Genomic DNA, 24,218 nt, shown 5'->3' with positions numbered 1-24,218 from the left:
CAATGGCTTGGCTCTATTAACAGGTTGTACCACATACGACATGGGCAAGAGTATGAGGCAACAACTCTTAACTGACATCAGCACAAAAACTGTACATCAGGAGCTTCATGTCACTGGTTTCCATTAATGTTTAATTCTTGTCAGACAGAAACAGAAACAGACAGCACATGTTGTAGTATAGTGACTCTGAACTTTTTAATATAATAACATACTGTAGTTCCAAATGCTTGGTACACTGTTCACTGATACAGCAGGATGACCAGATGAAGAAACACTGTCAGACTTTAACAAATGCTAAGCAGTCAAATCATTTCATGTATAACAGTCTATACTTAGTGGTTGATGTGAGAATCGCAGGTAGATATTCTCAGAATCTGCAGCACAATCCACAGACACCAGCATTGCAGCAGCCGCAGCAAAAGCGACACTTCATGCCACGCTTCTGTCTGTGGTACGGCATCTGTGTGAAAGAGGAGAAGAGCAGAGAGTTTATCTTCAGCTGCAAGTCACTTCATTGTTTCTAATTTTATGAAAAGTTGTGAGTGCACAGTTTATTTTAAACATCTCCCTGCATTTGAGAGATCTCACAATTACTGTCTTCATTCATTTATTGAAGTAAACTCACCACCCATGAGTCAGCTGATACCTCCTGATGTTCAGCAGCTGGACTGTCAGTGCTCACAGCCTCTTGTAGCTCTTGCAGTTCTCGTATCTGTAGAGAAAGAAAACAGATCTTAGCATCTTCACAACAAATTCATGCAGAAGAAGCACATTACATGAATTTAACACAGTATGTAACCTCAGCAAATGTGGCAGAGCTCTGCTGAATGCAAATACACATGAGTGCAACAGCCACTGCAACTGCAACGCTGAACGTCTCCATCTTCAGGAGGTTTGAGTGGTTTAAGGTGGTCAGATCCTTTGACTCTCTCGTTGACTCTTGTCAGCGCCTTTGTGATGGTTGACTGAGGGAAACGGTGCTGGTATTTATACTCATTTGCTCCACTGCTGCCTCGTCACTTAGAGTACAGAAACTACTGTCGGGAACAGGCTTGCATCAATAGGACAGGGAAAACCCATATAGTTAAACATCCGAAGGTCAAAGTTCATGCTGACTGAGAAAAGTACAGATTTTCTCCTTCCTCAGGAATTTTCCATTCCCAGAATTTCATAGCACAGGAAAATACGGAGTTTTGCAATGTTCCTGAAATCAGGTAGAGTAAGAGCTGTGAGTGACGAGGCAGCAGGGGCCCAAATCAGTATAAATATCAGCACTTCTGCACACATTAACCATCAGACAGAAGGACTCAGCTCACAACAATCATCCGGACCAGGAGAAAGAGTCGAACTTGAGCCTCTCAAAGCCTCCTAAGATGAAGACGTTCAGTGTTGCAGTTGCAGTGGCCGTCGTGCTCACATTCATTTGTGTTCAGCAGAGCTCTGCTGTCCCAGTCACTGAAGTAAGAACTTGACTTTAACCAAGTGTATTAGCTTACAAGCTGCAAATGTTTGTTTCAGTGCTACAATGTGGTTTCTACTGCACTCAATTCATTAACAGGAGCAGGAGCTGGAGGAGCCAATGAGCATGGACTATCCAGCAGCAGCACATGAGGAGGCATCAGTGGACTCATGGAAGGTAAGTAACACTAACTGAGTGAAGGTGGCCAAATTACTTCAGCTAAATGAAAGTGTTTGTTAGAGCAGGTGAAAATAAAGAGCAGTGATGCTGCTGCAGATGAACTCTGTGCTCATGTCTCTGGTGTTTCCCACAGACGCTGTATAACACCAGACACAAGCGTGGCATCAAGTGTCGCTTTTGCTGTGGCTGCTGCACCCCCGGTATCTGTGGAGTTTGCTGCAGGTTCTGAGGATTCCTGCTCCCACAACCACTCAGCATTAACAAACTGTATGTCACAGTTAATGTGTGAGATTATACTGTTTTAGTAACATTGTGTCCTCAGTTACTGCATCAACTACATGCTTGTATTACACAGTTTATCACAATAAACTTTATGGTCATTTAGATATAATGTGGATTTTTGTTGTCATTTTAAATGTCGTATTTTCCTTTGTTACATTTGTAAAACTGACTGCTATGCACCGTCCATCCATCAATTCATCCATCAAAGCTGCCATAGGGCTACAGGCAGGGTATATCCTGGACAGTGTTAACACATAGAGAGAAAAGCATTCATGATCACAGTAACCCCTGTAACTGATTCAAAATCACAATTTAACCAAACACCAAAGTGTTCTGACATTTGAGGGGAGACTCTCCAAAATATTCTATTTTTATTTCAAACACATACGCAGTTGGTTACATATGGTTAAAATGATTCAAATGCAGTAAATATATACATTTTTCATATAAATAGAGTCCATAACTTGATTATTGTCTGTAGCCCACATAATTAAACACTTTAGTTAGATAAAACATGTGAGTTTTGATGTTATGTACTGTATAGCCTGTGTAATAAATAAACATGTAGCCCAATAAGTATAAAATCCAGAAAGCTACACGACATGGGGCAGTTCATTTACAAACACAAGTGTAACTTGAGTTTCACACTGTTTTTTGTTAGAAAATAATCAAATTGTTAAATGCTTAAAGTACACAAAACGTCAGAAATCTGCACTGTCATGAACAACAATGTAAACCTAATTTTTGGATTAACCCTCCGAAGTCTGAATCCCAGCTTGTGCACATCAACCTCACCGATTTGCACAAATACAGTTTATAATGAAGACATGTTAAATATTAAGCACTGAAAACAGTTTGGTTGTTGTTGTTTGGAACGTCATTTAATGCATGTTGTTTTGTTGCCATAGTGATGCCTCCAGGGGAAAATTAGGGAGCAGAGCAAGAATAAGACTGTGGATATATGTTTTGATAGCTTTGGGTTCTCTTTGTTTTTGCCTAACAATCATAAAGAAATGTATTATATTTTGTGTATGTCCTCATTATTGAGCTTTAACCCTGCATAAAGGCCAAGATGAATCTCTTAGAGTAGAACTTTACAGTAACTATTAGAATAAAAAAAAAACACACATTGACTGCTTTAGTTTTTAAGATTCACTTCTGTCTTAAGTATTTTTTGTCTCCATATAAGATATCAAAATCTGTGCATACAACTTGATGTAAAAAGAATCTATGTACATTCCGCAGTCTATGATGCTAGAATGGCATCGCAGCATTTAAACATGTTTTGAATGAAAACATCAGCATATGAAAACAAAACTGAAGAGACACTGCAACCGTATGAAGGAAGACGACTATTTAGTGAAATTTCTACATTTCCCTGAGGATTAACTGCTCTGTAACTTACCAAGAACTAAAGTAAGTTCAAATTTCATTTTATAGACTTAAGATCATTTACTTAAATATAAAGCCTGATTTTCCTGCCTGCCAGGACAGTATTTATGTACTTTACATTGTGCAAGTCTAGACTATATTTTACATCATAGAGAGGATGATGTGGCTCTATTATTCAGGAAAACAAATGAAGACTTAACTATTTGTCAGCTGTTGTAATATTTGACAAATTATACATAAATTAGAAAATGTTCTTAATCATATCTTACAGTGACAGAAGCTCTGCTGTTAATCTTAGTATCTGCAGTTTTTACACGCTTACATAAACACACGCAGTTACTGTCCCTCCATTTAGAAAGACAGAGGCATCAGAGTGAGCATCATTCAACACAGACGCTCTCACAACACAAATCCTGACGTCGGTTTGCAATAAATGTAATTTAAAAAATTTACATTCATGTATGCTATATGCATTTTGTCCATTCCAAAGTTGTGAGTCTATACCAGCCAAAATGCTGTCTTTAGCTATTAACATTTGAAATGATGAAGGCACTTGAAAGTAACACAACATTAGCTGCCTTTCCAGAAAAAGACAAAAACCTTTCAGAAGTATAGTATGTAAGGTTTTGTGAGGTTTTCCTCCCAGGCTTCTAGACTTCTGATTGGCCAACATTTCTACACGGTTAGGATTTGGCATATTCCTGACTTTGTTTTTAGGGTTTACATGTGGAAGGAGATATTTTTTCAAAACTGCACATGTGGACGGGATTTTTTTAAAACGAAAAAGGAAAATTTCCGTTTACAAAAGTGCCCGTGTACGTGTGGACGTAGCCTAAAGTTATCACAAAAAAAGCAAATTCGCTGAACATTCTGAGTTGTTTAGTGATCATTGTTGTTTTCTGTTCCTTGTAGTCAAAATGAATGGAAGCGGAGATGGATCACAAAATAACCGTAATGGTAAGCACATGCACTCAGTCGTAAAATTGATGAAAAACTGATTTTCAGCAGATGTTTATGAATGCTAATTAAAAGATAAAATGATCTTGCAGGCCGACAGGTTAACCCAGAAATGTTTCCAAGAGGAGATCAGGAGCCAGCTTACGAACCTGTTGGTGGAATCTGGGGTTTACTGGAAAGACTTTATGTTACTCTCTATGATATCTTTTTTTGGAGGCTGACTGAGCTACTAGATGAATTAGAGGATCGATATGATGTCTTATATATTGACTTTCACAATGTCAATGACGGCAATGTCAACAATGTAAACAATCACAATATTAATGTGAGAGACAATGATGCCAATGTTGACAACAATGAACTGCATGATGATCATAATGCTGTTGTTGTTGTCGGCATTGAAAATGACGATTCTGATGAGGCATTTGAAGACTGTGAGGATGTTCACCCGTACATCCCAGAAGAGGATCCTCAGCCAGGTGTATCCAGGAAGAGGTCTAGAGAGATGGATGTGGAAGATGTGGAGCCCAACAAAAGAATCAGATGGAGCGAGGAGTTTTCTGATGATGACTCTGACTTCATCTCTGCCTGTGATACTGATAGCGAGGGCTGTCCTCATCTTGGTAATATTGCTGATGAGGTACCGCTGTTTGTTGGATCCACGAAAAGGTCCAGAAAGGAAGATGGAGATGAAGAAGAGCCTAATAGCAAAAGATCCAGGCTCGCAAACTCTGATTCGGGGACCAGCTCAATTGTGTATGATCACTCTGAGAGCAGTAGTGATGAACTCTTTGAAGATGCCCATGAAGAGACTGACAACCATGAAACTGGAGGCTCGAGGAAAAGGTCCAGAGAGGATTTGGAAGAAGAAGAGGAATGCTTGCACGTTTGCAAATTTCGGAGGTGTTCAAATGAGTCCACCAGCACCCGTGATGACAACTAACACTATTTCAACGGGATTTTTCTGTATCCTTTTAGTAGGCTGATGGCCTACTCAGGTGACCCTGAATCCTCCCTTGGTTTTGCTGCCAGAAGTTGGGCATACACTGTGCAATTTTTTCAGTCGCGATATTCAGCTCCTGTTCAAACTCTCCGATTGACTCGTAGGGGTTAGAAGTTCGTAGGTCACGATGCAGGGTCTCATACTATACGGCCCGATGCTCTGTGCAACCTGAGTGCTCACACTGTTCGTCCATAGCATGAAGGTTATAACACAAAATTTTACACTATTTTCACGGTTGTTGTGGTCGCGATAATTTTGTGAAGTCACATCGAAAAGGCTCGGATGAGCTTGGCAGTTCTACAAGTTGTGCCTCCATCGCTTGTGTCCGGATCACACGCTGCACTGCCGTGCTGTTCTGTCTTTTCGCTTTCATCTCTGTGTTTGCGCGTGCACAGTGAGAGACGCTGCGTTGACACCCTCACAACAGCCGACAGGATTTCAAACAGGTTTGATTTTCTTACGACCAAATGACTGATGATCAGGAGCTGATCGTGAGGTGTTAATCACTTCTCGTTACCCCATGTATACGATGCACGACACACGATTAAGGCCAAACTCGGGTCGATCCCCAAAACAGTTGCACGACTGAAAAATCGGCTCAAAATGGGCCAAAAATCGCACAGTGTATGTCCAGCATTAGGCGTAGGCTGCTGGGGGATTCCCATGATGCACTGGGTGTTTCTTCTTCACCCACTATGTGTTAATAGACCTCTCTGCACTGAATTGTACTTGTTGTTAACCTCTGGCTCTCTTCCACAGAATGTCTTTATCCTGTTTTCCTTCCCCCTCCCCAACCGGTCGCAGCAGATGGCCGCCCCTCCCTGAGCCTGGTTCTGCTGGAGGTTTCTTCCTGTTAAAAGGGAGTTTTTCCTTCCCACTGTCGCCAAAGTGCTTGCTCATAGGGGGTCATTTGATTGTTGGGTTTTTCTTTGTAAGTATACCTTACAATATAAAGCACCTTGAGGTGACTGTTACTGTGATTTGGCACTATATAAAAAAAATTGAATTGAATTTAAAATTTGAATGGATGTGACTGTGTAGATTCCAAATCCAGCATGTCCAAATTAACACTGTCGGATTTGATTTCAACACTATTAAAGTGTCTATATGGGTCCACACCAGAGAGTGTTAATTTAACTCTTTTTGGAGAGTTGGTACGTTAACTCTGATTTAGTGTTAAACACCAAATCTGTCTGGAGTTGATAATTTAACACTTGGTGTTAAGAGTTTATATATTAACTCTCAAAGAGTATTTTAGTTTAACTACGTAAGAGTTATCTTCTAGTTCATTCTAAAAAGCGGGAATTTTACTGTTCTGAACTTCTAGAAATTTCTTTTGGAAATAAACATTTACTAAAAAGACGCAATGGTTTTTGAAAAACATTTATTCTGAATTGTGCACCACAATTTCAAAACATTGTCTGAAAGATGTAACAGTGTACATGTTCTCACTTTCATTAGAATTTTGTTTATTAAAAGGTCTGACATAGGTGAGCTGGTAAATGCAAATAACAGCATTCTCATTACTTATTTCTTCAATACAATATGCATGTCCTTCATTCATCCCTTTGTGGAACTTCAACGCACTTCTGCTCTCCCCCATATTCCATCTTCACAAGCATATCCTATGTGGAGACTGAATAAAAATTAGTTGACACTAATTAATGGTACAAATAATCCAGTAATCAATTGCAGCACAGTAAAAAAAAGGAATCCTTTTTGAGCCATTATTTGTGTAAAGTATTTTCCCAAAAGACAAGGACACAGGCAACAGGTAATACTGAACTAAATGCACATGGTTAAACTATTTATAAGAATTTGTTTAAAGAGATGGAATGGAGAACGTGGCTGCAGCTAGGAGTGTCAGCAGAGAGCAGGAACCAGAGGAAAAGCTATCGAGAGACTGATCACCTGGGTCGTGATGGGAACAGTCCAATGGGAATTCTGCATCAATCAGTCAGCGTAATGCCTAAAAGTTTATTCAGATGTAAATATATTAAATTCTTAAAATGAAGAATATGAAAAAAAATCATCAGTGTTTTTAACGACACTGCATTTCATTCATGTGTCTCTATTGGACAGTGTTGTAGAAGTTACAGGAGATAGGAATCAGTTCCACCTTGGCCTGACGTTTGATCACGTTTGGTTGTACTGGCTTTGAGCCTGTTTGTGATACGCTACATCCACATGATACAGCTACTCTAGCTTTTTTTGAAGTGTCGTGAAATATTTTGCTTAAATGTTCTGCAGAACGGATGCAGCGCACATACAGTACAGATATTATCTGAAACAGCATTACACAGTGTTACACCTACTTTACAGTTTCACCACAGTGCAACGTCTCTCAGTATTGTTGAGATGTTTTCTATTATTATGTCCAGTATCAAATTTCTGCTGTACGCAAATCTTTCTATTCTCTCTTTTTCTTCTGTGTGAGGGATTCCTGCATTAATCATGCAGCTTAGAAACTTCATATGCACACCGTGAAAACACCTCCAAATAAATTCAGTGAAAGGTTGTCGAGATAAGGTTGTCTAAAACATTTATGAATGAACTTGTATAGAAAGTGTTTCTAGGAAACATTATCTAACACTTCTACATTCTTTAAAAAAAGTATGCTTGGTTTAACTTTCAAATAACCAATGAACCAGTCCATCAGCTCAAAGCTATTGTACATTACTGCATTTTTGTCATAATTAGTGGTAAAATTGAATGATGATGAGATGCTCCCCACTCATATAATTACAAATATGGGAAAATATGCTCACTTTACTTTTGCTATCAATGGCTTGGCACTATTAACAGGTTGTACCACATACGACATGGGCAAGAGTATGAGGCAACAACTCTTAACTGACATCAGCACAAAAACTGTACATCAGGAGCTTCATGTCACTGGTTTCCATTAATGTTTAATTCTTGTCAGACAGAAACAGAAACAGACAGCACATGTTGTAGTATAGTGACTCTGAACTTTTTAATATAATAACATACTGTAGTTCCAAATGCTTGGTACACTGTTCACTGATACAGCAGGATGACCAGATGAAGAAACACTGTCAGACTTTAACAAATGCTACGCAGTCAAATCATTTCATGTATAACAGTCTATACTTAGTGGTTGATGTGAGAATCGCAGGTAGATATTCTCAGAATCTGCAGCACAATCCACAGACACCAGCATTGCAGCAGCCGCAGCAAAAGCGACACTTCATGCCACGCTTCTGTCTGTGGTACGGCATCTGTGTGAAAGAGGAGAAGAGCAGAGAGTTTATCTTCAGCTGCAAGTCACTTCATTGTTTCTAATTTTATGAAAAGTTGTGAGTGCACAGTTTATTTTAAACATCTCCCTGCATTTGAGAGATCTCACAATTACTGTCTTCATTCATTTATTGAAGTAAACTCACCACCCATGAGTCAGCTGATACCTCCTGATGTTCAGCAGCTGGACTGTCAGTGCTCACAGCCTCTTGTAGCTCTTGCAGTTCTCGTATCTGTAGAGAAAGAAAACAGATCTTAGCATCTTCACAACAAATTCATGCAGAAGAAGCACATTACATGAATTTAACACAGTATGTAACCTCAGCAAATGTGGCAGAGCTCTGCTGAATGCAAATACACATGAGTGCAACAGCCACTGCAACTGCAACGCTGAACGTCTCCATCTTCAGGAGGTTTGAGTGGTTTAAGGTGGTCAGATCCTTTGACTCTCTCGTTGACTCTTGTCAGCGCCTTTGTGATGGTTGACTGAGGGAAACGGTGCTGGTATTTATACTCATTTGCTCCACTGCTGCCTCGTCACTTAGAGTACAGAAACTACTGTCGGGAACAGGCTTGCATCAATAGGACAGGGAAAACCCATATAGTTAAACATCCGAAGGTCAAAGTTCATGCCGACTGAGAAAAGTACAGATTTTCTCCTTCCTCAGGAATTTTCCATTCCCAGAATTTCATAGCACAGGAAAATACGGAGTTTTGCAATGTTCCTGAAATCAGGTAGAGTAAGAGCTGTGAGTGACGAGGCAGCAGGGGCCCAAATCAGTATAAATATCAGCACTTCTGCACACATTAACCATCAGACAGAAGGACTCAGCTCACAACAATCATCCGGACCAGGAGAAAGAGTCGAACTTGAGCCTCTCAAAGCCTCCTAAGATGAAGACGTTCAGTGTTGCAGTTGCAGTGGCCGTCGTGCTCACATTCATTTGTGTTCAGCAGAGCTCTGCTGTCCCAGTCACTGAAGTAAGAACTTGACTTTAACCAAGTGTATTAGCTTACAAGCTGCAAATGTTTGTTTCAGTGCTACAATGTGGTTTCTACTGCACTCAATTCATTAACAGGAGCAGGAGCTGGAGGAGCCAATGAGCATGGACTATCCAGCAGCAGCACATGAGGAGGCATCAGTGGACTCATGGAAGGTAAGTAACACTAACTGAGTGAAGGTGGCCAAATTACTTCAGCTAAATGAAAGTGTTTGTTAGAGCAGGTGAAAATAAAGAGCAGTGATGCTGCTGCAGATGAACTCTGTGCTCATGTCTCTTGTGTTTCCCACAGACGCTGTATAACACCAGACACAAGCGTGGCATCAAGTGTCGCTTTTGCTGTGGCTGCTGCACCCCCGGTATCTGTGGAGTTTGCTGCAGGTTCTGAGGATTCCTGCTCCAACAACCACTCAGTATTAACAAACTGTATGTCACAGTTAATGTGTGAGATTCTACTGTTTTAGTCACATTGTGTCCTCAGTTACTGCCTCAACCACGTGCTTGTATTGCACAGTTTATCACAATAAACTTTTAATTTAAGTGCAATGTGCATTTTTGTTGTCATTTTAAATGTAGCTTTTTCCTTTATTAGACCTTTAAAAATGGCCATCCATCCATCTATCCATTTACATAACCACTTTCTTGTGGGGTGGGCTGGACAGTGTTCACACACAGAGAAACAAGCACTCAAAGTACAAAAGCTATGTCTGGAGCAGTCTTGCATCAGTGGGACTGGGAAATTCCACTGCATCGGAAATGGGAAATTATCCATGTTTGTTTCTTTGCTCTACAACTCCAAGTTTCTTTTTTCAAGCATCATTCTGATACTTTTATTGAAGAACCAAAATATGTACTATTTATATCATTATCACTGATACGTTGTTTCCCTATAATAACTTCAAAAATTTTAATGGCTCATGAAAGAATTCTTTAAACCAACCAAACGGATGAAAACAGATCAGGATCTCGAATGTTTATTTGCTGCAGATAATAACTTTTTAAATACTCAGATTCAATCCGTCAAACTGTGGATGTCATTTGTGAGTTCATTTAAGAATGATGAGATAAGCATATAACCAATATTCTGAAAGCACTGCATGACGTGTTGAGTCCTGTAGAAAATGCGCTTCTGTAGTTGAGTTAAAGAAAAGCTATAAACTCTTTCTTCTATGTTTAGATTTCATACACAGTATAAAGTGCCTAATACAAGCACTGGATTTGTATTAGGCACTGGACTACTACTGGATTTACAGCTGTGTGTGAACCAGCAAAGACAGGCTTACATTTGCATAAACTAAGTTGTTATATTACATCTTAACTCTGTCTTAGTTGCTGGTTCTAATTTCTAAAACCTGTCAGACTCACAGTAAAAGTGCCTCATAGAACCATAGTGTAAGCAACATTTACAGTTACTGTACATAAAACAAAAGAAGGCCTACATCTAAACAGAATTATTATCTCTTAACTCTTCCTTGGCTGCTGTATTTATTTTCTGAAACCTGTCTGGTGTGCTGCTCAATGTTGTTTAAGCAGCTAGGACACGTTTTGTCGCTCATAACTCACAATGGTTCAGCCTGCTCTCACGGGTGAACTTGCAACACTCTGTATTCCCAGCATCTATGCTTGAGCCTGCAGCTTGGAAATTCCAAGTGAAAGGCAAGCCTGCATTTGCTTGTTCACCATAGTTTGTCCTCAAATACCAAAGCAAAAGGAAAGTAATGCTGATTCTTTGAGATATAATGACAAACACGCATAACACACAAAATTATTTTTTTTAAAGAAGATGGATATATAATGGTGCTGCAGTTGTTTGTATTGCAGTTGCTCACTATTGAGTCCATCCCTCCATCTATTAATCGATCCACCCTCTTATGGTGTTCCTATATTTAGCTTATTGTTGACCATTCATTGTGAATAGCTGTGTAATGGGTTTCATTTTAGGGCTTTTGCCTTTTGGTTCGGGGTCTGTGCACCTGCAAACCGTGAGTGGAGCAGCTCATTTATGTGCTGAAACACCTTGCGAATAAATCCAAGAATCTGTGTGTGTGTTTTTGTGTATACTGTATACTGTAAAGTAGCAGTACTAGTGCAGTGTCCAATGATGTGATAAATCATATGAGCATTCATAAGCCACCCGCTTTGTTTATTTTCCTGTTTACAACTTTTTCACCCCCACAGAAGCTAGTGCTATGGAAGCCCATTTCTGCCAAAAAAAAAAGTATTCATAACTCAAAATTTCGACTCATTAACTCGAAATGTAGCTCAAAATTTTTAATTAATAAGTCGAAATCAGTAATCTACGTGAATGACGTCTTTTCCTTGTTACCTGGAAGCTGAAGCCCTCAGCTACAAATGCTACAGCTAAGCTACCAGTGTTACAGCCAGTCGTGAATGCACAAATTGCTGATTATTTTCAGCGTGACTTCACAAATGATGAAATCCTTGAGTTATTAGCGGAATCACATGGCGTTTCGATCAGCAAACGTACTCCTGAAAGCGCCAATTAGTTGTGATCCGGTTTTGAGTGTGCATTCCACGTAGATTGTTGATTGGCAGAGCTAACTCGAAATTTTGACTTACTTTTCTCAAAATTTGGAATTAATACATTGAAATTTTGAATTTATAAGTCGAAATTTCAAGAAAATGAGTCAAAATTTTGAGTTAATAAGTCGAAATCTTGAGAAAGATAACTTGAAATTCCAAGTTATGGATACTTTTTTTTTTGTGGCAGAAACGGGCTTCCATAAGTTTCAGTAGTCAGTAAAAGCACGGATAAAACAATCTACTGTCTGAAGCAAAAGTAACACCTGACACCTAACAGGATTCTGTTTGATTTTGTGCGAAAGACAAGAGCAAAATGTCAAGAGCCTGCAGTATGAGCCGATCCCTTAGCATACCCCCCCCTCCCCCGCCCCCCCTTTTCTCCTGTGGAGAGAGGCATTGGGAAAATATGTTTTAAAAGAACCACACATACACACACACACACACACACACACACGCACGCACACACTTATATTTGACTGATTTTACAGTCATTGTTTTAATTGAATGAATTGAGCACACCAACTGTGAGTCAGCTAACATCTCCTTATGTTAGCTGACTCACAGTTGCAACTGGACTGTCATTGCTTGTTGCCCCCGATAGCTCTTGTGGCTGCTTAAAGAAAACCAGATGTTAGTGTCTTGGCTGCTCATTCATGAATTTAAGTCGGCCTGTTTCGGCAAATGTAGCAGAGCTCTCCTGAAGGGCCCCTGCAACTGCAACATGTTATGTCTTCATTTTCAGGAAGGTTGAATGGTTTATGTTGGTCAGATCCTCTGACTGGCTTCTGTCAGCTCCTTTGTGATGCTTGGCTGCGGTAAAAGGTGCTGGTATTTATACTCATTTGGTCCAAGGTGCCTCATTAGTCACAGTGTAGCATTTCACGACCAGCTTACATCAGCAGTACTCTTAAACTGCGCAGTGTTTTGCTCTGAAAGCATGTATCCTTCAGCAGTGTTGTACAGGAGGCTGTGCAGTGCTCAGGTCTGACCTAACAGGGTGGTATAATTTCATTCAGCTGTCTACGTTGGCTATAAAATATATATATATTCTAAAAAGAAAAAAAAGAATTTAAACTGAATAGATAACAGCCTTTTCACCTCTTATGATGTTCATATATCTGTAACTGTATAAAAGGGCCCAAAGTTCACAGGACAATTCTATTTGAATTCTGATACAGGTGTTTGTAAGTTTATATAAGTTTATAAACTGTTCATTTAATATTTAACCTTCTGTTAGTTTGATCCAGCCCACTGTCTGGTGACATCATCCAGTTAGTAAGATGGCCAGTTTCATGTCGGACGAGCAGTGTTGGTCCGGTGGGGGTGCACTGATTCCTGTGGGATGTGATGTGTGCGTGAATGATAAAAAGCCACACACACCCCCCCCTGTGATTACAACCACAGGAATTGAGCTGTAAGTATAAAGTGCTTCAAACCAAACCTCAAGTTCCTTCTTCCATACTTTTTGACAATTTGGCCTTAGGTGGTGTTCTGGCCGACACACCGGGGTGACCATATTTTTAAAGAGTGAATCAGTGCCACAACCGTGCCTATCCCTGATATCTCCACTCCAGTAACATTAATGGAGAGTTTCTTAGCATCTTTAGTACTCGATGATTTCTAAACACTTGTTGTACAATGTGCTACATGTCTGAGACAACATGCCTTTTGTCCTGTCTTCTTTCTCTCACCCCAACAGATGGCCGCCCCTCCCTGAGCCTGGTTCTGTTTGAGGTTTCTTCCTGTTAAAAGAGAGTTTTTCCTTCCACTGTCGCCAACATGCTTGCTCATAAGGGGGTCATATGATTGTTGGGTTTTTCTCTGCGTTATTATTATTGTATCTTACATTCTTCCTTACAATGATGCTAGAAAGATGCGACTGTTATTGTGATTTGGCACTGTTTAAATAAAACTGAATTGAATTAAGACACACAAATATAAATTTGTGTGTTAATTATATTTATTTAATCTATATTTCTAAGCACCTTTAAAACAATGACTTATTGATGTTAGAAATTGATACACATATTAATGACTTTGGAGATATGTAACTTTGGTTTTTTTTTTATTTTCCTCTCACCTCTGATCTGACACTGAAGCGCTGCTGTTACCTTTCAGACAGAAGCAGACAGATGATTATAAGTTTCACTTTTTTTAACATTAAATATATATATATATATATATATACAGAATACATAGAGTTCAATTGATTACATTTGTTTTATTATTTATTTGATAATAGTTTACATGTTACTGGCACTTACTTTAATATACCACAGACTCAGACTGAGATAAAAACGACATAGCCTTTAGGAGCTGCGTGAGATGTCGCAGACTCACCTGTGTGGACTCACCTGCAGGTCGAACTGAACATGCTTTGAAAGAAAAGATGCAGTTTGGTTCCTCTGAGGATGGAGGAAAAGGTCTGTCAGAGTCTTGCAGAGTAACTGCTTATATCTGCAGCGGAGTGGAGACGTCAGAGCAGGACGCCTCTTTACACACTCAACAATTATGCGATAAAATTTCACCCAAACTGCCAGTGTGTGTTTCATTTAAAACAGTTAATCTGTCATCAGCGCAGGTGAATGGAAATGTGTGTAATGTGTGTTTTCATTTACTGATCCACCCAGTCATTAAGCAAATGTTTATCTTTCGGTGGAGCACCTTGAATACTTCATGTTCCTCTTGTAGTCATGGAACAGTAAAGAGGTGGTTTGCACATATTTCTACATAAATACAACATTGCTCTTTGGTGTGTACTAAGAATAGAGAAAAATGAGAAAAAATGATCTGAAATGAAAGTGGAAATGTGAACACAATTCTGGAAGCATGATGGTCAATGTAACACTTCAATTCAACTTCCACTGGTCTCACTCAAAAATCATTCTGTTTAATCTCTGAACACAGACTGGATCATTTAGCAAGCTTTGTTCACCTACACGAACGCTGAACTTTTCTAGCAACATGTCTTAAAAATTGATTTATTTTTCCAGGGTTTAAAGGCACAGTCTGTAAAATCTCACCACTAGATGTCAGTAGACTGTAGATTGCAGTCAACTAAATTCTGTTTTCTTACTCCTCTCAAGTCAAGTGCATAATCCCAGTTCTGGTGGTTGCTGTAGAACAACCACATTAATCTATAATCAGTGTTGGGACTAACGCGTTATTAAGTAACGCGTTACAGTAACTACGTTATTATTGTGGTAACGAGCACGGTAACTAGTTATTATGCCAAAATCAGGAACGCGTTACTCGTTACTGGGATTTAGATAGGCTCGTTATTCGTTACTTCGTGTGGTGGCTATCGCGGAGCTTCCACAGATTCAATAACATTAGCAAGTGGTGGAAGCCAGCAGGTGGATGAAGGAAAAGGGAGGCAAGAGGAGAGACCTGAAGCAGCCGCCGGTCCGAGTATCAGGTGAACTGAACTTCAGGTAAGAAGTTATGACCTGCAGTCTATCTGAGTCACATAAACCAAGTTTAGGTGGAGTTTATTTTCGTTATGCTGACTTTTTCGTACTGCGTGCTAGCTAGCATGACGGAGTTTCTATACAGCTGGGTGGGTGCTATGTTACTGATGTTGAACTTTATTTTGTTCATACGGTTAATTATTAGAGTTGCCAACTGTCCCGTAAAAACGGAATCGTCTGGTATTCAGAGAAAATATTACGGGTTTCTTATTGAGGTGAAAAGGAACATTTTGTCCCGGACTTCAGCTACAATGAAAAAGACACAAAGCTGGAGTTATTCTGTGTTTACGCCGCACAGCTGCCTCTTCTTCTCTCATCCTCTGCCCCTCCCTCTCCTGTTGCTACTTCAATCATGAAACTGATCAATGATCAGCTGATCGGCTTTTCTCTCTTGTTTGTTTATCGCCCACTTTGCGCCAGAAAGAGGAAACCAGCGGATGTCGCGCTAAACAACAGCAGTACGTTTAAGCTTGATCAGCTGTTGTTAGAATTTATTTAATATTACTTTCTACTATCAGCTGATGTTTGCTGGAGCCACAGCTGTAAACCTGCTGGTCATGATGTCGGTTTGAATATGTGGTGAGAGGGAAACATGAAGATGAAACCAGGAGATGTCCTTACTGAATCATCAGAGCTGAACAGGTGATGGAGAAACAGGTTTACCTTTTAGGTGACATGAATGAGTTGAAGGGAAGTTATGAACTGTTTCTGAGAGACAAATAACACCAGGATCCTTTTTTTACTTAGCTGATAGCTGGTAACTGTGCAGGGGCGGGTCTAGCAAAGTGTGGCCAAGGGGGCATGTAGGGCATTAACAGGGAGAGGGGGGCACAAGGAAATACTTTTCTTTCTTATTCTCATTTAAAATGTCTAGCTTTTAAAAAAATAATTATCTGAGTCTTACAACAAATGATTGATAAATTGATGCATATATACCATCAAAACAGTGTACATCACTGTCACAACAGCGTTTGTTTTCATTCAAAGGCTTTATGATTTTTCCTATAATGGTGGGCCGGTCTTTAGTCAAATCCCCCGGGACGATTTTTTTTTGTCCCAGTCCAGCCCTGTATGCAGCTCATCTGCAGTCTGGTGTTACCTACATCTTCCTATTCAGAAGGCAGAATTTCCAAGTTCTGAGTACCATCGAAAGCACCACGACTGCAGTTTTTGTGTTGGATGTAAAAAGCAGGCTAGAATCATGCGGCGGTCAACGACGGTCCAGGCGTGGGATTTCTCTTGTGGAAATGTGCACATTATTTTTTCCTTTCTATTGGTAGGTGGCACAGTGCACTTATGGCAAGTAAGCAAGCTAGAATACTGGCAGTCTGGCTGGGTATCCAGTTACGGAAGCAACACATTAACAAGAGAATTCTGAGTAAAACCAAAGTTACTTTCCCTAGTAACTAGTTACTCTGAAAGTAACGAGTAACTTGAAGTAACTGAGTTACTTTTGATAGAAGTAACTAGTAATGTAACTAAGTTACTAATTTAAAGTAACTTACCCAACACTGTTTATAATGAGTGCATGCTGTCGGTGTACTGTGTTAGCTGGAGTCCACGTCTATTTACTCTGGAGGAGGCTGTAAATTTTTTTGAAAGGAGTACAGTACAAGTCTTTTTAGCACATGTAGTGAGAGTCAGAGAATAATAATACTGCAACAAATCAGGACATGATCTTTCATCGACTTCCATCAGGTTTGTTCAAAATGCAGTCAGAAGATATTTGAGCATCTGTGCAACCATTTCAACAAAGAAAACCATGCAGAATTACTGCACCATTTACTACACTTAATTCAGATATATCAGATAAAAAGAGGATAAATAATCGTAAAGAAACATTTGCATTTGCATAAAGTAATAACATTTCTATGAAAAAAGCTTTGTTCAAACTGGCTGCTACAGGTCAACAAGTCACATTTTGTCAGTTTTCATATGTTTTGTTTTTTTTGTTTCACTAAAGTTTGTAATATTAGGCAAGAAGATGGGTGAGCAAGAACAGAGAGAAAGAAGAAAAGTGAGAGTAAGAGCACGGGGGGGCTTAGGAGGCAGAAGGTAGTTATTACATATTTATTCATTGTCAGTTCAACTGCATCATTTGTATTACAGTAACAAACAAATATTTCCTGTTACCTTTTTGTATCTCTGCATTGATTTTCTTTCTTTTACTGTACTTAAATTACCAGACTGAAATGACAGAGTTTTGTTACATATTGTGTGAAATAGACAACATTTTAAAAACTTCACCAAACTAAGCTGCAGTTTCTGGAAACATGTTTAAACATTTGAAAAAACTGGACTGTCTGTGGGCAAAAACGCATGTGAACTGGAGGGTCAGCAGTAAATCTGAAGGTAAAATTAGAGTCGGAACACATCGCTGTTTATGTTATGAAATGATTTCGTGGCCTTCATTTAGCCTAAGGACACAAAAGCGTTGATATATTTTTATCCACCAGGGCATACTGTGAACCCAGCAACTTATGTGTGTGATCTCTTATCGCTCTCCAACAGCTGGTATGACATTCACTCCTCCAGGTGGTTCCTCTTTTGGGGTACCCAGGATGTTTTCTGAACTAGGTAGAACAGAGTCGTGTTATTTTGCACCTCAGTCACAAAAAACCTTCAGAAAAAAACTGAAAGCTTTTGTCTCTCTGGGAGAATTTAACGCTCTTCATACTTTTAGAGCAAAGCTTCTGTTGCTAAACTAGACTTTGCATTATGTTCCTTGTTTGTTTTGACTTTCCGTATTTTTATCATTCCATGTCTGTTTTTGACATGATGAATTTTGTAATTATTGTAACCTTACAATGATGACCCTTCTTAAAAAAAGTCTCCTCAGAATTCATCGGAAGGGAATTCCTGCTTAAATTGAACAATTTTTTTTTTTCTTTTAAAATCCAAAGATCTGTCTGCATCTGTTCATGAGCACATAGGGAAGAAGCTGAACTTGGTAGTTCAGCTGAGCTATCCAGTATTTTTTTTATGTCAGCAGAAAAAAGACTAAAAGACTATTTCAAATGCTCATTGGCTCAAATTCATATATAAAACATTAACTATGACCACAGTTTGTGCTACAAAAGGCAGAATTTTAGCATGTCATTTCAACAAGCCTGCTTTTGCCTTAGCTTAGAGTTTAAGCTGGCACTATAAGGTTGATTCTACTCTGTTGTTGACACGAACAGCAGAAGACACCACACCCTGTTAGTCACTGCTGTTATACTATTTGAAGTTCACTGTCTCGAGCACATTCACAGTCGGTGGATTGTAATGTAGAGTCCCTGCAGTCAAGTCTGCACAGTCACAAACATTTGGTTGGTATGCAGATGTCTTCCCCGACCCTTGCGTTCAGCATCCAATAACAAAATTGGCATCACTTGAACCTAAATAGATCCTAACAGATTCACATATGCAGTAACATCAAAAGCTTCCCTCCTCTCTCCCTGGTATAGGTTATTATAGTAACCTGGGAATTATTACTGAGTCTACCACTGTTGACAGTGATGCTCACTCTTGATATTACTGACGTTTGATTTTCTCATGATAAGTAGTGTCATTCACCACTTTAAAACCTCAAGTAGATCAAGTTCCTGTTAAGGTCCTTCCAGTTAAAAACCCCCCAAAACGTTTTATTTAGAGTTAAAATTAACATCTAATTTACAAGCATCTAATTATTCAGCAGTAGATGCTTCTAAATTAAGCATTTCCATGAAAATAGCACATTAGAATAAAGCACTCTGACCACATGTCTATGTCTGAACCACTTTCAGCATTTTGCTTTAAGACTTTTCCTTTTTAATGTTGATTTTTTAAAAGTTTTTGTAAGAAAAGCAGAGATCTGATATTGACTGCGCTTCTTGGCTAACTAAAAACTAAGACATTTGGATGTTGAGTGGCATCTACAAACCAACTGTATGACTTTATTCCAGGTGACTGTAGCAGTCAGATGATTTTTTTAAATAATAACAAATAAATGTCATCGCTAAACAGCTTTTTTATTACAACATATTAAAGAACACATGTACAACTATATTTTAGTGGTTGATGGAACTCTTTTTGAACTTTGTTAACACTGAGAAGATGGTGTGTGGTTTCCTGTTCACAAAGGTATACTAACCAATTAAGTTGTCATTGTTTAAAGACTATATGAAGACGGATGCATTATTCCCTTCACTGTAATAACCACATCTAGACTTCTCACTTTGTAGGACCTATGTTGTTTGTGGAGACATCAACATCTGTCCAAACTGCGGTTCAGTTTTTGCAGTCATACTTTAGTTTTGACCAGTTGACATCAGGGTTTCAGCCATGTTCGCCAGAACATCTTTACCAGTCACAGTGATTACATGCCATTATGTATGCCAAATTCTAGCTGTGATCGAAAGCCGCAATATTTAAAAATTGGAAAAACAGAAAGAAAGAAAGTGTTTTTTCAACGATCACATTAGCTTCTTGGTTATTTTCTAAACGATGTCGATCCAATTTTAATAGCCTATTGGAAGAAAGCCATTAGCTTACTAAAGAGTGTATTCTTTGACTTAACGCCAGACTTCTAATTTGATCCATCTGTAAGAAAAATACTTCAATAAATGTTCTGTGTTTGTTGGAAGTTAGACAAAATTCAAGTGCCTATCAAGATCATAACTGATACAACATTTACAGCTGGTGTTTATTATTGCTGCATGTCACACAGGTCAGACCACAATAAGTTAAGTGAATGTCAGAGTGCTGAGGTGAGTGATTGATTGGTTAAATATCGGTGTGTTACAGACATTCTTTCTATGAAGAAGTATTAGGGCCACATTAAGAAAAAAATGTATTTGTTCAGTTTGCGAATAAAGTCAAAATTATGATATTAAGCTCAATACTATTTTGAAAAATAAGTCGAAATGTGGAGATCAAAGTTGTTGTTTGAAAGTGGGAAACAAACGGCCTCAGTGCAAGAAATAAGTTCTAATAGTGACCAGTAGAAAACCACCACACTCACACTGAAAATAGGCTACACAAGCCTTATTTTTCTTTGAAGCAGACTAGTGGGCTGAAGGCGTAGTTCTGAAGCCACCACAGTCAAAGTAATGTACTTGGTTACAAACAGGAAAAGGTGGTCACTCAGAAGAACAAGCAGGCAATCACATATCAGTCTTGCATCTTCCCGAGAAAGGCTTTTCACCCACCTTAACCTGCCTTGCGTCAGTACGGAGTGATTCTACACCAGATCCTGCGAATACCACTCTAGAGCTCTTCCTCTCCAGATTCAAGTGACTTCTTCTGGTTGCTCACTTCCTAATTACCGAGTAGGCTTTTCCTCCTTAAAATCCTGTGATGTGCAGTCTTCATTCCAATCTGCAGATGTCGCTGTGCGGCGTTCAGGAGAAAGCTTAGACATGGATACGGGGGTGGAATAAGAAACCAGAAAAAGGATAGCTTTGTTTTTGTTCTTTTATGACTGTAGTAACATGTGAGTTTGCTCCGAATGGCTGCGCTTGAGACTTTCCATTACAACTCCCTAAATCCACCGGTCCAACAGTTTCCAATCCAGGCTTTAAGTACAACAAATCCACGTAAATCTTAATTAAAATGAATCCTCCTTCCGGTACAACTTCAAAAGCAAAACCATTCGGGCCAGGTTAAAACTATTTTCTTTTAAAATGTCATTTTCCCTCACCAGAGTCTCCAAGTTTAACCAGCTTCCCTGCTACAACTGTGTCCTACAACCTTCTCCCTTCCTGTTTCTCTCTCTCAATTCCTCTTTCTCTCCCCTTTATAGAGAAGGGCTCAAATCATCATCAATCAACTACTCCCTGTACTCAACTCCAAATAGCTGGCAGACATATTTCACCATGCCACTTTCTCCAACACTACACCCTATATAAAATGTCTTGCATAGATGAGTTAGAGAAATCGTACTTTAGAATCAGTTTGAGTTGCAATTAAATGATTTCTCTCTTAGCACATAAACACAGTGTGGTGATAAGTATAAGGTTGTTGAAAAGATGGTGCAGAGAGGTGCATCAAGTCAGACGGATAAACCACACAAACTCGGAAATGTTGGCTGGATTTGTACAAAATGAAACAGCTGGAAGTGGACATATGCAAGGATACTGATGGTTACATCCACGTGCAATAAAGAGAAAGTATCACAGGACACAATAAGACAGCTGATCAAGTTGTTTCACCAACTAGCTAACACAATGCATTTTGTTGAGGGTAATCTCTCCTTATACACTGCCTCCAGAATTAAAGTGTAGCTTTGTCCCTAATGCTACTGCTTAGGAAGTGAAGGACAAGAAACTTATTTTTAAAGCAAAAGTAATATTCAAATAATTGATTTTAGCTAGCTAAGAAATCTATCATTAGATTCTCAGTTTTTGGGACAGTATTAGGCAGGCCCTAATATTTTGAAAATTGAAATGTTTACAATTTTTTGATTATATTAATCAATTTAAAACTTATTTCTCATCCTAGTTCAGATGACCAACTACTGACAACCTGGACAGTGGTTGGTCATCTGAACCCTGTGAAGCAGGGAAGTGAAAAAAAAAGCAAAAGATAGATATTCCTTTGTGCACCTGTTTTATATTTTGTAATTTTGGATAAACAAAAATGTTAAAAATACATGAGAAGCACCAAAGGAAAGTCTTGTTAGTCTAATGACGTGACATCACAGAAAAACTAAAAATATAAGACATGTTTAGAAAAGAAGCGTTTAGCTAACATGACTGGACTGCGACTGGATCTCATCCCTCTTGAGCTGTTGTGGGAACAGAATGATAAGGTAACCAAAACATGTCAATCAAAGCTGTCCAACTTATAGAATAGAATAGAATAGAATAGAATTCAACTTTATTGTCATTGCACATGCACAGGTACAGGGCAACGAAATGCAGTTTGCATCCATCCAGAAGTGCTTTAGTGATATAGATATATTACAATATATATTAGCAATAATATAGATATGTGAGTATATTACAGAAATGGGTCTATTATGGTATGTTATAATGTACACGGTATGAAGTATGTTGTGAATATTCTATAACTATAAGTATGTACAGGCTGTAGTGAGTACAAGCTATGTACAGGCTATGAACAGGATATAAATATGAAAAACTATACAGAATATGAAATAAATAACTTTACAGAATCTGAGATATACAGCTATACAGAATGGGAACTATGCAAGTTGTAAACAGTTGTAGGATTAAAGATTATCGAATGTACAGAATGATTGTTTACACAGAGCTATACAGTAGTGCAGTTAAGATAAGTGAGGGTGTAGATAGTTTCTACAGAGGCTATATAAAGTGCTAGTGGTTGTGAGTGGTGGTTCAGTCCATGTTATTATTGTGTGTTTGAGGGTACAGTTGTCCATTGTGGGTGTGTGTATGTTCAGTCCATGAGTTTAACGTGGGTCAGATGTCAGGAGGCAGAGTTCAGGAGTCTGACAGCTGTGGGGAAGAAGCTGTTCCGGTACCTGGTGGTCTTAGTCCGGAGGCTCCTGTAGCGCCTCCCAGAGGGCAGGAGGGTGAAGAGTCCATGCGATGGGTGACTGGGGTCTTTGATGATTTTCCCAGCCCTTTTCAGACACCGCTTCCTGTAGATGTCTTTTATGGCAGGAAGTGGTGCTCCGGCGATGCGCTGGGCAGTTTTCACGACCCTCTGCAACCCCTTCCGGTCCGAGGCAGAGCAGTTCCCGTACCAGACTGTTATACAGTTGGTCAGGATGCTCTCGATGGTGCAGCGATAGAAGTTCACCAGGATGTCTGAGGACAGGTGGTTCTTCCTCAGAGTCCTCAAGAAGAAGAGGCGCTGGTGAGCCTTCTTGACCAGCTTGGAGCAGTTGGTCGTCCAGGTGAGATCCTCGGAGATGTGGACTCCCAGGAACTTGAAGCTGCTCACACGCTCCACAGCCGTCCCCTTAATGTGGATGGGTGGATGTGGGTCAGCATTCCTCCTGTAGTCCACGATGAGCTCCTTGGTCTTCTCGGTGTTAAGTGCATCTCCTGACCTAAAGGCAGTGTTGCGGGCCTTCAGGAGGAGACGAACATCCCGGTTCATCCAAGGCTTCTGGTTGGGGTACATGGTGATCCGTTTCTGGGTGGTGACACTGTCTGTGGTTTTGGAGATGTAATCCAGTACAGATGAGGCGTACTGGTCCAGGTCTGTGTGGGTGAACATATTCCAGTCTGTGTTTTTAAATCTGTCCTGGAGCACTGCGTCTGTCCCCTCTGGCCACACTTTAATTGTCCTCACAGCAGGTTTCACACGTTGGATGAGTGGTGAATACCGAGGTGTGAGGAACAGGGAGAGATGGTCCGATTGTCCAATGTGGGGGAGGGGTCAGAGCTGCTTCAGGATGCATGGAGTAGAATTTCTCCAGATGACCTCAACAAACTGACAGCTAGAATGCCAAAGATCTGCAGGTCTGCTTAAGGTTCTTTAAGATAGCAAAGTCTGAAAGATTATTATTAGTTTGAGTCAAATCATGATAAAAATTCTAGTATTTTCTGAAGGACCACAGACTTTTGAGTATATAAATGTCAAGGAAACCCACCAAACCAAGTTTGTTACTGCTCAGGAAGTCCTGTTGTGCAGGGCAAAATTGCCTTCACGTGTATTTCCATCAGCAATGACGAGATGGGACCATATAACCATATTCTGTTGTTTATCACTAT

General features: G+C 39.5%; 5 protein-coding genes across 5 annotated transcripts; 3 read left to right on the top strand and 2 right to left on the bottom strand.

Moving 5' to 3' along the window:
• Positions 1-110: 110 nt before the first annotated feature.
• On the bottom strand, positions 111-967 carry LOC112435580 (hepcidin-like). The gene is made up of 3 exons (XM_024804276.2): positions 800-967; positions 626-712; positions 111-460 (listed from the first exon to the last, which is right to left on the bottom strand). Exons 1-3 carry the CDS (start codon positions 881-883, stop codon positions 368-370), a joined length of 264 nt encoding a protein of 87 aa, XP_024660044.2. The 5' UTR covers positions 884-967; the 3' UTR covers positions 111-367.
• A 314-nt stretch (positions 968-1,281) lies between these two features.
• LOC112435583 (hepcidin-like) lies at positions 1,282-2,030 on the top strand. Its single transcript, XM_024804282.2, has 3 exons — positions 1,282-1,460; positions 1,559-1,636; positions 1,773-2,030. The coding sequence occupies exons 1-3, from the start codon at positions 1,374-1,376 to the stop codon at positions 1,866-1,868; spliced, it is 261 nt and encodes an 86-aa protein (XP_024660050.2). The 5' UTR covers positions 1,282-1,373; the 3' UTR covers positions 1,869-2,030.
• A 1,202-nt stretch (positions 2,031-3,232) lies between these two features.
• LOC112435563 (uncharacterized) lies at positions 3,233-6,594 on the top strand. Its single transcript, XM_024804233.2, has 3 exons — positions 3,233-3,337; positions 4,226-4,270; positions 4,363-6,594. The coding sequence occupies exons 2-3, from the start codon at positions 4,231-4,233 to the stop codon at positions 5,211-5,213; spliced, it is 891 nt and encodes a 296-aa protein (XP_024660001.1). The 5' UTR covers positions 3,233-3,337; positions 4,226-4,230; the 3' UTR covers positions 5,214-6,594.
• A 1,571-nt stretch (positions 6,595-8,165) lies between these two features.
• LOC106676198 (hepcidin-like) lies at positions 8,166-9,037 on the bottom strand. The gene is made up of 3 exons (XM_014412351.4): positions 8,855-9,037; positions 8,681-8,767; positions 8,166-8,515 (listed from the first exon to the last, which is right to left on the bottom strand). Exons 1-3 carry the CDS (start codon positions 8,936-8,938, stop codon positions 8,423-8,425), a joined length of 264 nt encoding a protein of 87 aa, XP_014267837.1. The 5' UTR covers positions 8,939-9,037; the 3' UTR covers positions 8,166-8,422.
• A 303-nt stretch (positions 9,038-9,340) lies between these two features.
• LOC106676204 (hepcidin) lies at positions 9,341-10,081 on the top strand. The gene is made up of 3 exons (XM_024804311.2): positions 9,341-9,515; positions 9,614-9,691; positions 9,828-10,081. The coding sequence occupies exons 1-3, from the start codon at positions 9,429-9,431 to the stop codon at positions 9,921-9,923; spliced, it is 261 nt and encodes an 86-aa protein (XP_024660079.2). The 5' UTR covers positions 9,341-9,428; the 3' UTR covers positions 9,924-10,081.
• The last annotated feature ends 14,137 nt before the right edge of the window (positions 10,082-24,218 follow it).

Source organism: Maylandia zebra, linkage group LG11 (genome assembly GCF_041146795.1).
Source record: "Maylandia zebra isolate NMK-2024a linkage group LG11, Mzebra_GT3a, whole genome shotgun sequence".
NCBI lineage: Eukaryota > Metazoa > Chordata > Actinopteri > Cichliformes > Cichlidae > Maylandia > Maylandia zebra.
The sequence above is the reverse complement of the archived record's forward strand: the minus strand, read 5'-3'. Positions and strand labels throughout refer to the sequence as shown.